Source organism: Dinoponera quadriceps, unplaced genomic scaffold (genome assembly GCF_001313825.1).
Source record: "Dinoponera quadriceps isolate SergipeBrazil2010 unplaced genomic scaffold, ASM131382v1 scaffold5809, whole genome shotgun sequence".
In the NCBI taxonomy this organism is placed as follows: domain Eukaryota; kingdom Metazoa; phylum Arthropoda; class Insecta; order Hymenoptera; family Formicidae; genus Dinoponera; species Dinoponera quadriceps.
In genome coordinates this window covers 622,478-640,213 of record NW_014559826.1, presented here as the reverse complement: position 1 = coordinate 640,213, position 17,736 = coordinate 622,478, and the positions used below count along the sequence as shown (strand labels likewise).

Below are 17,736 nucleotides of genomic sequence, written 5' to 3'. Positions count from 1 at the left end.
GGGGGGGGGGAATGACACTCGTTGCAATTATTGGGTATAATTCTTTTACGTCTCCTTCTTCCTTTTTTTCGTCGATGAAATTCGACAAGTTTCGCTTAAAAATGCGCGTGTGTTCAATCATGGAGGGTATTCCCCTTTTACTTTCTATAGCCTCGCGCCACCTTTTGGGCAGGGCACGGATTTTCTCGTGCCAGGCGACTTAGTGGCTTGGGGGCAACACCGAGTCATCGATGAATCTCTTAGATATCGCTCGAAAGTGTCTTCTAGATCGTGCTGTATCGATCGAACGGTGTAACAATTTGGAGGTCTGGTAAATAAGTCAGATATGCCAAAACAGTCCAACAAATACTTATGCTCGCTTCATCGATTCGACAATTTCAGTTTTAACCGTCGTAGCGGAGAAACGAGGTGATTTCCGTTACCAACAAATGAAGCGTATTTTTACACGCGATATTAATGACGCCGTTGTGCTACTGGAATATTTCCAACAGCTTCCGCCTGTGATCTACTTGAAATAATCGAAATTCTGTGTTCTGACTTCGCATCTACCTCACATTTTCCGGGGGCTTTTAGAAAACACAGACAAGAAACAAGAGCTTCGCTCTTTGTGCCGATTCTGTCGTTATATAAAAATTCTGAACTTCTAACTTTATTAATCGCTAAACTATATTATTTTTCACGAATTTATATGTTGCGATCGACTCGTGTCCGCCTTAAATTTTCTCAGGACATATTCAACAAACTGTGTTAGTTATAAAGTATATTTCTCGATTTGCAAAAATTAGAAATTCACGAAAGTATGCGATGCGTTAATTTTATAGAATATTTCCGACTGTAAAACTTTTGTCGAATGATGATATTTATTCTGGTTTCCGTAAAACATTTCATGTGCTAAATTTACATGAAAAATCGCGAACACGTAATCGGATCGTTTATTATCACATAAGCCTTCGATAGCATGCTGGGTATGTGTACGAATGGAAAGGTATCGGGTGTGGCTTGAAGATGTAAGCGCCATCTCTGCAGTTTTTCGTGCACTATAGCGGGGCTCTGAGGAGCTACCAGTCGATAATGTCACACGCAACACGGTGGAGAATTGCTCGAGGCGGGAAGAGGAAGTTTCCGTGATATATTATTACACATATGCATATATACAATGTTCATAAAGAAAGAACGCGTGCCGAATGTTAAAACAAACACTGCGGATCGAAAAGCCGCATCAAACCGCCAAAAAAAATGCAATGTTTACAAATTATAAACGAAGTTTCTAAAAACTATTCTCTCTTTTTACAATAATTATTTTAAACAAATGCGTTTTCGCGTCGCTTGATATTCCGTCTGTTTACAAAAAATAAGTCTGAAAAATTCGAAATCGTACGCACATTAAATGTTATATATTAACGTTGTAAAGAATATATAAAGCACTCCCAATGTTATGGTTTCGCCAAGAGGAAGGTCGTGAATGGCGTTCAAGATTTCCGAGTAGAAAAGAGGGGCAGGCTTTTCGCCCGCGGGGAAACACCCTTACGGCCATACTTGAATTCAACATGGCTTTTCCGTTCCTAATGGCACACCTCGGCTCCTCTCATGGGCAAGATGGTCAAATGACAATGCATCCTAACGGCACGGTAAAAATATGTATAACCGTTGAAAGCTGGAAGTGAGAGAACCAGCTAGTCGTAGTTGGCCGCGCGAGTAAGCGACATGTCGCTTTGTTGCTGCCGGGCTGTTTTCGATTTGTTTGTCACTTTTCGAACGTAAAATTTATGCCTTGCGTGACTTTCGAGTAATGTGACCTATCGACATCGATTGTCCTGTGAGCGAGACAGCGATGAGTATAGTTTCGCTGACCGTGACTCCGTTGTTGCTTCGTGTTTCGCAAGATTCAAGCAAATCTTCCGATACAGCGATTCATCTATTATGAAATACAAGGTAATAAATTCGTGCATTTTATCGGAAAATATCGCATCACCAGCAATGCGCAATTAAACATCACGGGATTCGTTTTATTCGCACGGGAAATCAAAGCTTCGTATATTCAAAACGACGATCTCTTTACCGCGGAAAATAACAGGAGAACAATCCCGTTATTTTTGTAAAGAAAACGGTAGAAAAAGCGACGAAAATAACGGACGGTTAATTTCCGTTATATGCGTGATTGAAATGGTCATTCGTTTAAGAGGTTTATCTTCCTATTTCCTCTCTCCGTGTCGGTCAACCTTACGAACACGCTAATTAACCTGACCGACGGGCATTTACATTGCTAATTGGCCGAGCATGTGAGCGTAATGATACCTAACGCGGACAACTCTTCGAGGAAATCAAACCTTCTCTTTCGAGAAGCATACACTGAGAGAAAAACGTGCGCTCGGTATTTCCGACTCTAATTGCACGATGCTGTGCAAACCGTTTTCGCAGGGACCGCTATTATAGCGATGATAGACTTTCACGCGTGTTGTCGTTTTGCCTTAAAAACAAGAAGATGCATGTTTGGCGCCGAAAATCACTGTAATTTAAGCGAGATTATCCATTTCTTTTCTCTCCGTGCCGTAAATAGCCAGGCCCTTTCTTCTGTATTAATCAGTTTGAAGGCGGCACTCGCAATGTGCGACAGGCTGGCAGTATCTACTCATTATTCCTGAAATTACGCTCGATCGATTTACGGCACGCGTACAATTCCTGCGAGTTGTTATTCTGTTAATGTAATTTCGGCGAGAAGCGCCACGTGCGATTTCATTTAATTTAGTCTCCCTAGTATGTAAAATAATGTGCTCATTTGGTAGGATAATTACGGTCGAAGAAAAGGGGTTTAGCTACGGTTGTACTCTAGGAAAGGAATGCTTATTCCTTGGGGGAAGAAGACGTCGACAATTTACGTTACATAAATACAACATACCTTTTTCACTCTCACATCTCCCCCCCACCCCACAACTTAAACGTTACCGGCTACTGTATGCCTTAGTGGATAACCTCTCGCGCGAAATCCTATGAAGATAAATAACCAAAAGACGAGTCGGTTGATTCAGCAGATTTGCAGCCTGCCAAACGAAATGAAGCTACAACTGAACAGACTTAATCGTACGGCAAGGGAATCACATGCGGGAGCAATTGTCAACTAGTGCTCCTGGAAGAAATTATTTTTCGTAAATAACATCTAAGTTACTACGGGTTACTGCGGAGAACGCATTTCAAGCTCAAGTCTACATTTGCGAAACGAACGAATCATCATTACCGAAACGTCATAGCGCACTTACTCAGCAGGGACGATGAAGAAGTATTTCTGTCACACCCATCTTGTATAGTTCCGAGACTCAGGTACCGTACCGGTTAAAAGCTGATTCTCCTTAAATCACGGCTCTGGATTCGCTAAGCAAGCGACAATCTTACTCACAACGGCGAACTCTTTTCTTCTTCCGGTACGGCGAGGTATGATGCACACAGGTCGAAGTAGTTTCCTTCGCTCTTCTTTTTAATAAAGATTCAAGATATCAGTAATATCGCGAATAGCAAGTGCACCGTTGATAAGCACCGCACGTGCACCGTGCTCGCTCTATAATACAGCCGGGCATAAGTATATAGTTCAGCTTTGGGAACCGATAGGGTCATTTGATGGTAGCGTAATAATCTTGGATGAAAGCGGTCTGTATCTGGCGGTAACGTAGCCCGGAGGCGGCTATATTCCAGGGTAAGCAAGAAGACGCGTACAGTTTACGATAACGCGTAAATATCCCGAGCGTCCCCAACTTTTACGAACCCTTTCTCGGGGGGAGGGGGTGAGAATAGAAGTTTGTGGTGACTGGGCACGGCCCTTTATACACTTCTACTTCTAACGCCCGGTACTTACTTCGGTATATCTTTGCCGACCGGCGGTAGATGCGAGGCATTAACTCTTCCACCGCCTGCAGCCGGGAAATAAAACATTGCGCGAGGAAACTTTGTCCCGCCACGGTTCTTTTTAATCTTTCTTTCTGCCTTTTTCTTCTTTTTTTTGTTTCCTCTCCTTCTTCTTCTTCTTCTCTCGATGGCGACTGCATTATGCCCCCGGTTCTACCACCGCGCGTTGTCTCAGCGAAAAAAATTCCCGCGCGAACGGAAGCGTCACGATTCGCGGCTCGCCGAATCCTTGATTTCTCGCGCGTCGCGCGCCGGTTTCTCCGTTCCTCCATTATTGTTCATTGGAAATTACAGCGATGATGAGAAAATTAAATCGTTAAGGGGTCGCGGAGGACGCGTCCGATGCGCGCGAATCGCAACGTTCCGAGCGTTCGAGGCGATGCGGTTCGCCCGACTGCGAAGAGTCCGTCTTTCCTCGCGAAAATCGACCACACGGTATCATCTCTTCCCCTTTGTAATTTTCTTTGCGACAGCTGCGTCGACTTATCGCGAACTGCCCCGAACTCGCCGTCCGCGCCGAAGGAAACTATTTCGCATCGGGGGCGGAACGTTAGAGAGGCGGACAGCGAAAGAAGCGCGCGCGCGCGCGCGATAAAAACATTGCGGGCCATTAAAGATATTAAGAGTCGACATAATTTTGGCACACAGCTTATCGCGTATGTATTCTCGTGTGCATTTAAAACACGAACCGCGCGGCGCCGGTTCGGGGCTTATGTACCGCAACTTTTAGATACGCCATTCGACGTAATATCGCCGGAGCGCCGCGCTGTATTATGCGTGCTTGCTGGATGCTTCGCGCTACATAGAAGGGGAGAAACGCAACTTTGCTCTAACTTCGCTGTATGCCGCGCGCACAGAGCGCTATTCGACCTCCCGTCCTCCATTCCGGAGGGGGGAGGCTCTCGCCCGCCGCCGATGGATCACCGATGGTTCCGTTTCTTTCGCCGCTGGCACTCGTATATCCGCGGCGTAAACCAAAGCGATGCGACCGAATGCGACGGCCCCCGAAAGTTCGGAGCCCCGGTGGACAAAAATATATCCCCGAGTTTCAGCATGCTTACTTCAACGCGGGGCCGACTCATGGAGACGGATCGCGAGCTTGTACAACCACGAGTTTAACACCGGCCGAACTTTAAGGAGGATATCGGCTTCAGATTTCTTTCCCAACATTCGTCTATACCGCGATTTACATTTCGCTGCTCGTACTTGCTTTTACGAGGAGCGTTGAAACTGAGAGAGGAAAAAATGTTTCGTGTTGGAAACTGTAGAATCGCACGAGTGTGGAGGAGATATAATCAGAGTTGTGTACTCTTTTAGGAAAATGTCCGAGAACTCCTTCTTCGGTGGTACGATATCTAATGTCTGACGAAAGAAATGTCACTTCCTATTGAAAACGAGGTATTACTTCGTCTAAATAGCGGACCGGAACATGAGGAGCCAAGGTTAAGGCTCGATGGCGAAATGGAGCTAAACGCGGGATTTGCTTGCGATCGGCACCGGCGAGTGTTTTGACGAGAAAACGGTTTCGCCCGGTGTTATGGCCGGCGCGCGTTCGGCGACGCAAGAAACGAATCTCGAGCTTACGTACTCGCCGATGCGGGCCGGCGGTGTTGCACAAACATAAACGGTCGGAAACGTGACTGCGCAGCTAACTGGATGGAACGCGCCGCACGTGTAGCCACCGTCTTTTCGCATTATTCGCGATACACTAAGTGCGTTTTCTGACCTACAGATGAAGTTATAATTAGATACTCGTCTCTCGTGCGGAAACGTACGCGGTGGGTGTGTATCCGAGCTCTACTCTATTCCCTCGGTTAATAATCGCTCGGTCGGGCGCGCGGAAGCTTATTATCTCGGAAATTTCAGGGTGACAAAAATGGCGGAATGATGTAACGTTATCGCTCGCGCTCGCCGGTTAGTGTACCAATCAATGGAATTATCGGGGTCATTTAAATGCACGTTAAAGGGAGGATGTATCACCCTCTCTGCGAAGACCGCGATAAAGAACGCGCAAGAGGGAGGGTAAACTTTGTAGAAGGCGTAGCCCTGTATAAGAAGATATTGGGGGACGGGGATGGATGTATATAAGGGATCGCGCGCAGGGGGTGGTAGTCACGAGCCGCGACGTGTTACCAGCCCTTGCGAGAGGGGTAGGAAGCAATTATAACACTAAATTAAGGACGAGGAAAATTTGGTAATTAGGAGGATTCAAAAGGGATAAAATTGGACGGTCGTTCTTCCCCCGGCAGATTCTTCTTCGGTTACCACCACCGGGGCTTTGTAGGATCCTCCTTCGCTGGCTCGCCGGGAGGAGATTGTCAATTTTTTATAGCAGACCCGGCCAGCTCTCGCGAGAGCTGTGGGAGTTTCATCACCGTGATGTATTTACGGCGACGAAAATGAGGCGCGCGCAACCTCGAGAAAATAATGCCCCGCGATTTAACGCGCGCCGCGTTGTGTTCATACACTAATATCAAGCGCGGCCGCGATAACCGGTAAAACGCGCATTTCGCGCAGTCTGGCCGCAGAATTGCGACGACGTTTTACACGCTGACGCGTCGTTGTCCGTCACGATGGGCGCCGCAGCGCGAACCACGAATCCCCGACCGAACCCCCCTAGGCAGCAGAATATATCTCCGTTGGATTACATTGGACTACCAATAGGATAAACACAGGCACGCACACACACGATGCGCCACCGTTGCAAAAGCAAGGGAGAAGGGGGTGCGAGAGGGGCAGCGAGAGAGAGAGAGAGAGAGAGAAAGAGAGCGAGGGGGTGGGAGAGAGGGAGACAGAGAGAGAGAGAGAGAGAGAACGAGAGAGAAATACCGGGAGAATGAACCGAAATGAACAAGAGGGAATGAGATGGTTGACCTGTATAGTGGAAGTGGGTAGAGGGTAGTAGATGGCAGAGATGGCGAGTTTGAGGGTAGGGGAATCGTTGAGCTGTACGGGGAGGATGGGGATTGGAGGTCGACGCGTGCGGGCATTGCGATCCGTCAGACCGGGTAAACCAAAAGCATAAATTTAATAGGTTTCACCCCCTTCTTCGAGTTTTATGACTCCACCGAATTTCCCATTAAATAAACAAGCGCGATGTTCATTACGGGGCACCGATTCCCGTGTAATTCCGGTGGCCGATGGTCAGCGGTGTGACGCTGAAAATTGTCTCGAGAACAATTTAGGATTCCGACGCGCGTTCGACGGTATATTTCACGGAAATATTCGCCGTCGACGATTTCGAGCGATCGAAGGAGGGGGGGAGGGGGTGCGTCCACGGGAATTCGTACATTATCTATCAACCGCGCGAAACCACTCCCCCCCTCCCCATTCCCCTCTCTTTGCGATTCCCGATATCGCGCTCTCTCGATGCTGCCCCGTTAAATAATATCCGGCGCGCTTTTCCGAAAGCTTCTCTTTCCTCTCTTCCCCCCGGACCCACACTTTTCGCATAGGTTCTGATCGAAAACAGACAGTTATCGTGCACACATACGGACCACGCGTACGCGGTAACCACTGTAACTCCTGCTTGCTGATAATTAGCGCATCCATCAGCCGCAGCAAGCCGCCAGCTAATGCCGATCGTACGTTATCGTTATCATGGTCTCCCCATTTTGCCTCACCGTACTGCAGCACCTCCACACCGTCTCCCCTTCCGCCGGCCCCTCTTCCACCCCCCTCGAACCCGTCTATTTGTACGCGGTGCGTACGAGAGAGCCACCTCCGGTGACACCATCACCAACAGAGAGAGACCCGGTCTCCACCAGCAGCAGCCTGTGCTCTCCAATTCTGCACGAACGGGGCAACGCATGGGCTGTCGATACCGCCAATAATCTAATAACCAGTCACCGCCAATGTGTCGTAAGTCACCGGTCTGCAGATTTTCACCACTACGGAGAGAGCCCGGTACGGAAGCAATAACGCGGGATCCCTTTGGATTATCAATTCATCGGGGCTGGGACACCGGAGTCCGGACTGGCGGAAGAACGAGACGTTCCGCGCGCGAGCGCGCTATGATGGGAATATGAGATTTCGCGGCCGATTTACGATCCCAGCGAGCCCACGTCGAGACCGCCAGGATATTGTTCTAAATTAATAAATATATATATATATATATATATATATATGTATGTGTGTGTGTGTATGTATGTATGTATGTATGTATTGAGAGGTATGGCGAGATACCCGCGACGTTGTCAGCTTGACGGCTTGTTACGTCCTCGTTAACTAACGCGATCGGTAAATCGGTTCTTCGGCAGCCGACAGGTTTTCGCGACGGGCAGCAACACGAGGACCACGGATAAAAGCGTTCATTACGCCGGCGAGAAATAAATATTTATATATTCGCACGAGGAAAAAAGAAAAACCATACATCCCGGAGCATCGATCGCGTGGTATTAAACTATTAACAGCCATCGTTGTTTTTCATCTTGACGACAATCTCTCGGCCGCGCTTGATGAAAAACGTCGGTCGGCTGCTGGATTTTGCACACTAATGGCGCGGTGCGCATGTCGCGGGTACACATTATACCCGGGTATACATTATGCCTGGAAAATACGATACGCGATTTGTCTACGGTCGAATATGTAGGGAACGGCCGACGTTGACCACGAACGGACGAAACGCCGTGCGCGCGGGCTGCGGGTTTTCCTTCTTTTTTTGCCCCCCTCCCCGCGTTTTTCTTTTTGCGGTCGGCGGCGGCGCGGCGCACGTGCTGAATTGCCGCAATCTTCTATCGCCGACATTATCTTCTTCTTCGCGCGGGCCCGGATCATATCGAGTATATTTGCTCACGTGTAAAGTGGGGCTGCCGGCCATGCGTTCTCGCGTGCGTGCACAGGCCTGGTGGTGGGGTTGCCCAGTTCAGTCCTTAAGTTAGATATTATCGGCAGAGGAGGCGATTCGATTGCGTGTAGCGGAGCATGGTGTAGCGCTGATATAGAACTACTAAACAGGTCGTAGATCAGTTCGGTTAGTTATAACACCGCGGTCCTATTCCTCCCCCACCCATCCCCCCTCTCCCCGCCCGCCTGCTCGCCGTTGAACCAATTCCCCATGGTGTTCTGGATCATTTGGCGGCCCGCGGCCGTGAGATGCGCGCATGCACCGGCAACAATGCGCTATCACGATTGTATAATTCGCCCTACGACAGTCCATAATACCCCAGAAAAACGAGCCCGGGCCGTCGAGCTGTGAAATACGGCCGCGGGCCGGACGCGTGTGTGCGTTTTTTTTTTTCATTTTTAGCGCGGTAATAATTCGGCCGCGCGAACAACGACGTTATCACGCAGATAGCGATCGCCAATCGGAGATTGAAGCGATTCGTTAGCCGGACGAAGCGGGGGGAAACGCGTGCGGGAGACGGAGCGCGCGTATGATAAATTCCCGGTAGGTGAAAAATCACCGGATCACTGATTTCACGCGAGCTCGTTCTTCTCTTTCTGTTTCAGGTAAGGATAATATCGCTAAGCCACATTGGACATGGTTGCAAGGTGAGTTTTGCTTTTATCGGAGCTTATTCCGAAATTATTGTTCTCGATTATACAGTAATTTCCTCTCCCGTCCTGCGGTACCCTCCCCTCCTTGCCCCCACCCGTCACCCCCCGTCGTCTATCGAAATCTCTCGATTCTATAGGAAAGTCGAAAGTTTGGAGAGCCTCTTCCTTATCAAATTTATTCCGCTTGGGTTCTCGGGAGCCACGCAGATGTCATGCTCGCTCTCCCGGCCGACCCCCGCGTCTCGTTGAATTACTCCTCTCCGTCGCGATCGACGTGGAAGGTGAACTTCCAAGAATAAAGAGTCGTAGAGTGAATTTTCATCGTGGAGGGCTCGAGCGAAATCGTCCCTTGCAAGAAGACGGAAAAGGATCACGTAGAACAGCTGCGAGAGCGCCTCAGCGAGGCCACGGAAGCACGACGTCTGTTTTTTAAGGGTTTAACGGGCGGGGACACATGGAAAGAGAGAGATAGGGAGAGAGAGAGAGAGAAAGAGCGGGCGCGCGAGAAGAGAAAGTGCACGAAACGATGCCTTCGAGGGTGATCAATAAATATTGGCTCTTGGGGATGGAATTGGGGTAGCCGAGTATGGCTACGCCGACGGAGGGTGAGAGAAAGGACAGTCGTGCTGCTGCGGTTGCCGCCCCTTTCCTATGGCATACGACGTATGGCAGAAATAACCACTTGGTATAGGCAATGGAGAATCGCTCACGGACCGTAATTCCCTCAACCTCCGTGATCGATACTTACTTTAAGCTGTTCTGCTACGTAGCGAGAGGTAGGGATCGGTCCGATTTATGGAAAAACTCGCGGCACGGGTTTCGTAGAAAAAGAAAAAAAAAAGAAGAGGGAAGAGAAAACGACGAAATTCAGATACACCTTGATCCATTTTCCATCGTCAAGAACGGAACGGTGATTCGGTTTTATCACGTGCCTGATGACAATTTCGCGATGAAGAAGAGGTAATATCGACAGACTTGCAAGATGGTGTATAAATTGTTGTCACTCAATGTAATAATTTCGAGAATGGCTCACTGTGATCGTTGAATCACGATGAAACGATAATTAACGAAAGAGGATCGACGGGAAAATATTTTAGATATATTTCCATTTTCTCTTCCCGTTTTCTCTATTAATTTTTTGCGGGATGGTAATGTGTTCATTCCCTATCTCGCTCAATTGTCTCTACCATTTTCCAGTCACTGCTAAATAGAAATCCTCGTACCACGGCCGTAGAGAGAGGTTTCCGTGGATTCGGTTAGAATTTGGATGAGGAAGCTGGATGCTTTCCGAGGCGTGAAATGGCTGCGTTAACCGCTTGCACGAGTTCAACCTGGGCGAGGAAAGGGGCGGATACTTTCCATTCTTCTCTCCCTCCTTGGGCAACGCTACAAAATACTCGCTCTGTATCTTCAAGATTTTCGAGTTCGGGGGAATATAAGTAGCGACGATATTCTTCCGCACACATTTCTTATCGATCGAATAATTCCGTGACAAATTTCGTGCTAACGAGCTTCTCGTTGCGTCACTTGTCCAATGCAATAAATTTCGGCCGGAAAATATTTCTCGGTGCAACCGAGTACTGATTTGCATAGTCTGTTTATCACTAGTAGTGTACAAACTTTTTGTATTCATCGTATCTTAACGGTGACTTATAGTTTCCCGCCTTTTTAGCTGTTCACGCTCTATCGGTGTGTGTGATCTCTCTCTCTCTCTCTCTCTGTTTCTCACAAATTGTCATGCTTCGAGATTTATCAGATTGTCCTCGCCATTTTCTCGCCGTTTTCCACTCCGTAGCTGGTCGTTCGGTGTGAATACCAAAATTCTAAAATACGTGTTTCTCGAAGGCGAAGGCGTTCGGAAGATTTAACAACTTCCTCTCGTGAAATCATCATCCTTCTTTTTCTCCCTCGGCATTTCCCTTTGTTCTTGCTGTTATTCGGGGTTGCCTCCAAACACGTGGATGGTAATATCATTGTACGGATCTCACGAGGAGGTATAAGATGAAAGTTATGTGCTTCGCTATGCGCGAGGGAATCGTAGATCAGCGGTCGGACGTCTGTGGGGACGCAGAAACGAACGTGAACGAACGAAGAACCACCACCGCCGTCCCACCAACCCCTGTCGTGTACTTCTGTGTCCCCTCCTCCTCAAGGAACCAACCTGTCTCTATGCATCCCCTCCACCAATCACACAACAGACTTTTCGTGCTATTTTTCTCTCTTTCTCATTCAACATACGCGTCTCACTGTCTCTTCGAACCCCCATGACTCCTACACACTTATATTTAGACATAGATCTTTGTATACAGCCGTATGTACCTGCCGATATGTATAAGTGTGCGTGTAGGTGCGTTCAACGTAACGTATTATATATCATTGGTACATACCGCCCTATGTAAAATGCCAAAGCAAGCGCATAAGGCGACGGGCATATAAGTATGTGTGCACACAATACTGGGTGTGGCAGCCGTGGCAAACTATTATTTCAGTCTATAGGAGTACGTTATGATCCCTTAGAATCAAAAAGTCAAATGCGCGCATCGAGTATTCCTCTATCGGGAAAAAATTGACTATAATATGTTATTCGACGCGAAAACAGACCTGCCATATTTTGTTAAAAAGTCGCGCCAGGAACTTTTCAGTATTTACTAATCCATCGCTTTGTTAAGACCGGCACGAAAAAGGGAGAAAGAGTTGTTTGTGGGAGATGAATGAAAAGTAGAAAAGAATTTTTCTATGACACAAAACGTGTTTTTCCCGAGAAATAATTGACCCTCCAGCAAACGTAATGTTAAAAATATAACAATGTAATAACGTAACTTCAGCAACGTACAAGTGATCGAGCGTAACTTCAGCATAAAGAATAGTAGCGACGTGACAGAACGTTAGCAACAAGAATAGCAATGTAACATAACATTTATAGCAACAATAGTTCGTGATTCGTAATAATCGCTCTGAACACTTTCACGCTTCGGTAAAACCTTATAGCTTGATATCTTTCCCATAAGATGTAATTTTGTATCGGTTGTTAATTTAAAAAGCACTGCGTGTGCCGTGTTCGCTAATTTTATGCGATCGAGAAAATTAAGAGTAGCGAATGATGTTTCCATCTCGCAGGGGACCATTTTATTTTTTCGTTGGTGGCACGTGAATTAAGTCCCTTCGCTATCTTCAGTCCTCACGTAAATTACGCGACGCTCCGTGGAGAGAAATAGCTGCCTCTTCTTTTCCCTGCACCAGCTCTTTCTACTTTATTTACATATAGATACGAAAGCCATTGAGCTGGCAGTACTTCCCTTTTTATGGGTTGATTCATTCGGCATCGATAAAATTTGCCCGCTCGAAATTATTGCCAAGTTCACCACAATACGCGAATATCGTTAAAAACCTTATTATTGTTAATTACGAATAATGCGCCGTGGGAGTAACATTTACAATTTTTAATTTAATGTTAAATTTTTATCCTCCCGTTTTATCTCAACTTTTGTCGGCTCAATTAAAGTGATGTAATTTGTGCATAATATGTAATTTATTAAACAATCCGAAAATGTCTCGAGTAGTAAATAAAGAATCTCTTACGGTGACTAATTTTAATCGGATTATATACACTGTTTAAGTTAGAAATTAATTACACGATTAGAATCAACTACATAAATATATTTAGCATTTGTTGCGTATATCGATAGAAAATTTAGTACTTTTAGTACTTACGCTCCGGTATTCAAACGTGCGGGCGTAACTTGGAACCTATTATGAACAACCACATAAACATCCCTTGGCGTTATCAGTTGTCGGACGCCGGGGCGCCGGATATTGTCGCATCCTGCGTTTTGCTCTCTCGCTCCTCAAAACGGAGAGAGGGAGAGAGAGAGAGAGAGAGAGCGCGCGAGAGAGATGCTGTTGGAACAAAATATAGAAGGCGGAACGGAATAACGCAAAGTCGCAAAGTTAATTATCTCTCTCCGATGACCGTATTGCTAATAGAACAGCGCACACAGGTGCTACTATTTTCTACCATATCGATCGCATATTTAGTCCTTTGTTTAAAAAAAAAAAAGAAAGATAAAGTATTGCATTTTACAAAATCACGGAGAAAAAAATTCTCTCGCGGATAGTAAAAGACGGCAAAGGAAAAGAAGTGTCCTCTTATTGCGTGCGAATGTCCGTAAAACGTGAGATTTCCATGTTGTCGAAGCTAATATATCTCTTCTATCTGAAAGAAGACTACGAGCAGACAGGGTAGTATCCGACTCTTACTTTTTTACGGTCGTAGAATATTTTGTGTCTCTTTGTCCAGCGTAGGTCTAAGGTTCTCCCCGAAAGGCTCGTAAAAAACTCGAAAACAGACTTTTCCCAGGTGAAAGTTGTGTCCTCCCTATTAGGAGTGGGCTCTGCTATTTTTTTTCCGTCCGAAAAAAGAAACTGACGCAGTGTAGCGAAAGTTTGGGACTTCAACGACGGTTAACACATTTTTTTTCGCTATCTTTCCCCTCCATCGATCCCGACCTATCGATCTTCCGTTTTCTATTTTGAAGAATGTAAGGAAAGAACTGATACATAAGACAAGAATTGAAAATGTGACTAATGAACGAATTCATCTATTTTGATATCCTGTATTGATATCGATACAGAGCTTACTTGTTGAACATTAATTTTCATTTTTGCAAGACGTTTCATCAAAATTTTATTCCCACCGTAAAAAGTAAATTATACAATTAAAATACTTTTCAATTAGTTGTATCCAAATACAGTATATACTGTGTGAATCATCAATTTAATATCTCAAGGAAAGCACACGACGTAAGATACCTGATTTTATTAAAAATATTACAGAATGGAAATGACATAACTATTCTTTTTTATCTGTACGGCTACATTTCGAAAACGTGATTTAGAAGTCAAACTACCTCTCAGAGTTTGGTCTTCACGATTATATTCCAAAATGCAAATATCGAAAGGCGAGCCGATATACTGATTGAATATTATTTTTCAGGATTTATTCGCGGAATATTATTAACGCAGGTAATCAATTTATCTTAAATCCACAAACGAATCATTCACTTTGCACAAATAATTCGAATTGATGCTCGCGTCCTATTTAATTAATGAAATAGTATCTGGACGCCACTTTGAATAAGTATTAGAGAGGAAAAACTAATCCCGTTGGCGTAAGTCAAGTTATTTGTAATTAATCCCATCCATCTTATCTTCAGACAATTAAACTTTCTAAAGAACGTGTTTCGGAATCACCCCCGGCACAATTGAGTGTACGGATTATTTCGCTCCGCGAGTGATATCAGACTTAGGCGAAGGGTGGGCACGCGGGGCTTGAAAGAGTTAAATCGCGACCGGTGTAGGGCGGCTAGCGACGGGCAAATAATCGAGTTTAATTGCAAAACCGTCGGCATGATTTAATTACACCGTACAGCGTTGTCGGATATATATTATGTACCAGGCATACATATGCATCTCCGACCCTCTCATTTTTACCCTCCTCGGATGCCTAATATTAAACGAAGCCGATTTGTTGCGTTGTGCTCTCATTTTCTCGGTCATCGGGCAAATATCATTTATTTCGAGGAATATTGCGGCGAAATTTTTCGAATAAATATACTCGTTCCAACTATTGCAATACGAAAGAAAACAAAAACAGTAATTAATCAAACTGTCCGGCATTTTAGATTTGAAACGATATAGCGTACAGTAGGAAAATGGGAACTTAAATTAAATCATAAAAAATCAAATAAATACCAGGATTTTTCGAATAAAATATCTTTGAGCTACAATATTGAAATATTTATTCTAGAATATTAATATCTCTTTTTTTTTTCATACTGGCTACAAAAAAATGTGTTTCATATGTATTGACGTAAAAGTATAAGCTGCGCGTTTGCGTGATAAAATCAGTATTGAAAGTATCGTTAGTCGTCGTTAGCCGTCGTCATAAAGTGTTCAGCCTTGAATTTATGATTTCTCACAATAATACGATAATAATTGAAGTAGAATTCCGTTTTCCTTTTATCGAATACGCGCGCTCCAATATCTGTAATGCGTGAATGGTGGATAACATCCCAATCACAGGAATATAACTGCACTGTTATCGAGACAGCGATACCATCGTAACCTAAATAGATAGCAACATTGCTGAAAACGTAACTCGCTTAACTTCTTCGCTATTATGCGCCACTATATTCGCTTAGTGTTAAGCGATTTTTTAAACACCGCTATAGTGACTTGTCGCTAAGTGATCACTTAAGACGTAACATCGCTATAGCGACTCTCCGCGATAACTCGAATCGAGGCTAACTTGTCGTTGCCAAGCAGCGATTAGCTCACTTATTTTGATATCGTGAGCACCCCTTTCTTCAATTCATCAGCTATTCTTCATATCGATGCAGACACAGTGAATGACGCGGTGGTTTCGCGATATACGTTATATAAATTCCACGATTTCTGGAATTAATAACGGAGATCACCGTTTCACCGGACAATTAACGGCCATGATGGGAGAATATGCTGACACAATACGAAGTATTGAAAGATCCTAGTGAACCCCCATTAATCTTCCTAATCGTCCACATCGCGCCCGGACATGAGCTATACGTTACGACCGTTGATTATTCGAATTAATCTGTTATTTTGACAGCCTGACACATATCATATCATACTGCATCACATCGTATCGTATTATAACAAGACACGATGGAAGCGATCAAGAGGACTGAGTGAGCTTCAGTCGGACGAATACCGAAGTGAAACCACGCCGCGATAGAATTCTGCTCGCCCGGCTCAAGCCGTAACGAAGAGGTCGACGGCGAAAGTAAAAGCCGTAAACGTGTGCTTCGAACGATCGAAATTTCGATGATTCTTCTTAGCGACGGTTCCCCCTTGCAGACGAATCCGAAACGGAAAGTCACACTCTTTGTCTTTATTCGACGAGACGGGGCTTTGACCTAACCATTTCAGTATCAACGAAAACGACTGTAGAATATCACCGAAATTACACGAGAGAGAGGGAGAGAGAGAGAGAAAGAGAAGTTTGCGCTGGCTTCGGGTGGGTACTGTTTGCAGCGTCACTGGTTTGAAAGTCGAGCGTATCAGAACGTCTCTTAAAACTCTTTCTCCGCTCTCTCAGAAGCGCGGCCTTATCTCCGTTGCCGCTTTTTGTCTGTCTACGGCGGTATAGCAGCAAACACGCGAAGCAATGTTTCGCCGGAGACTGAGCCGCGACAGGAGATTTCTGCGTGATAGCGTCGGTTTGAAGCACGCGAACGCGCTGAACCCGGACTAAAGGAGATTGATAAAGGGGGTTTCGGGCTCTCTCTCTCCCCCTACGTCCCAGGCGACTCGCCTGGCGACATAGCTATCCTATGCATCACGTTTTCTCTTAACACAATCGGCGCTAACACGCGGTCATTTCGCGGAATCGTTCTTTCCGAGAAAGCGATCTCTCTCGCACGCCATCCTGATTTGAAGGCTCGAGGAGCACTCGTATAATTACCGGGGAGGGGACAGGTGAGTCGCTCGCCGGGTTGTCCGCACACGGCGCCGGATTGTTGCGCCAATTGAGGAATCGGTATCGCGTCATCTCGAAATCGAAATATGCGAGGAAGAAGATAAGAGACGCGTCGTAATTTCGGTGTCAATCGACCGGAATTCATCACGGCCACGTTTCCGTGGAAAGGAGAACAAGGCGCAAGGTGTATAATTAACGTCAGCGACACGCATCGCTGCAGCACGTGTCGTCACGCTTCTGACGATGACTCCCGGGGCAGTAACGAGGAAGATAGAATCAGATGAGCGGATAATTACGGAGAGATCGTGAAGATCCCATTGCGTATCGCAGCATCGCGCGTCCCGCGATACTAGTAATCGCGCGTCATCGGACGACGGATATACACACACCACGACGGCAAACGACGACAGGTAGTATCGTTTCGATTCTTCATCGCGCGCGAATTGCGAACCGACGGAAACTTTAATCACCATCTTTTCATCGCCCTTGCACCTCCAACGTTTATCCGACGTTTTTCCCTCCCTCTCTCCCCTCTGTTCTTTCCTTTTTTTTTTCCTTTCCGCCGTGAATCCACCGGTAAATCTGCGGTAACAGCGATAAACCTGCAAAGCTGCGAACGTCCAACATTTATTATTGCTCTCGCGTGTGAAGTTTGATATCCCGGTCGCACATGTATACAAGGCGCGCTTGGGAGTGTGTTACGGATAGAATGCAAAGGGCGATGCTGCTGCTGTTGCTGGTGGTGGTTTGTGTAGCGCGCGTAGGGGATGGGTAGACGTTGGGGTTGCAAAGGGTCTAGAGAGAGAGAGAGAAGGAGGTGGGGGGGG

At 46.0% G+C, this 17,736-nt stretch overlaps 1 protein-coding gene across 2 annotated transcripts in view; it reads left to right on the top strand.

Moving 5' to 3' along the window:
• Positions 1-17,736, top strand: part of LOC106750489 (homeotic protein ultrabithorax-like) — a 76,136-nt gene that overhangs the window by 27,595 nt on the left and 30,805 nt on the right. Inside the window, exon 2 of one of the 2 annotated variants that reach the window (XM_014630864.1) lies at positions 9,346-9,387. The exons of the other annotated variant lie outside the window; for it this stretch is intronic. Coding sequence (XP_014486350.1) covers positions 9,346-9,387 — 42 coding nt within the window. The remainder of the gene's footprint in view (positions 1-9,345; positions 9,388-17,736) is intronic. 2 annotated transcript variants of the gene reach the window in all.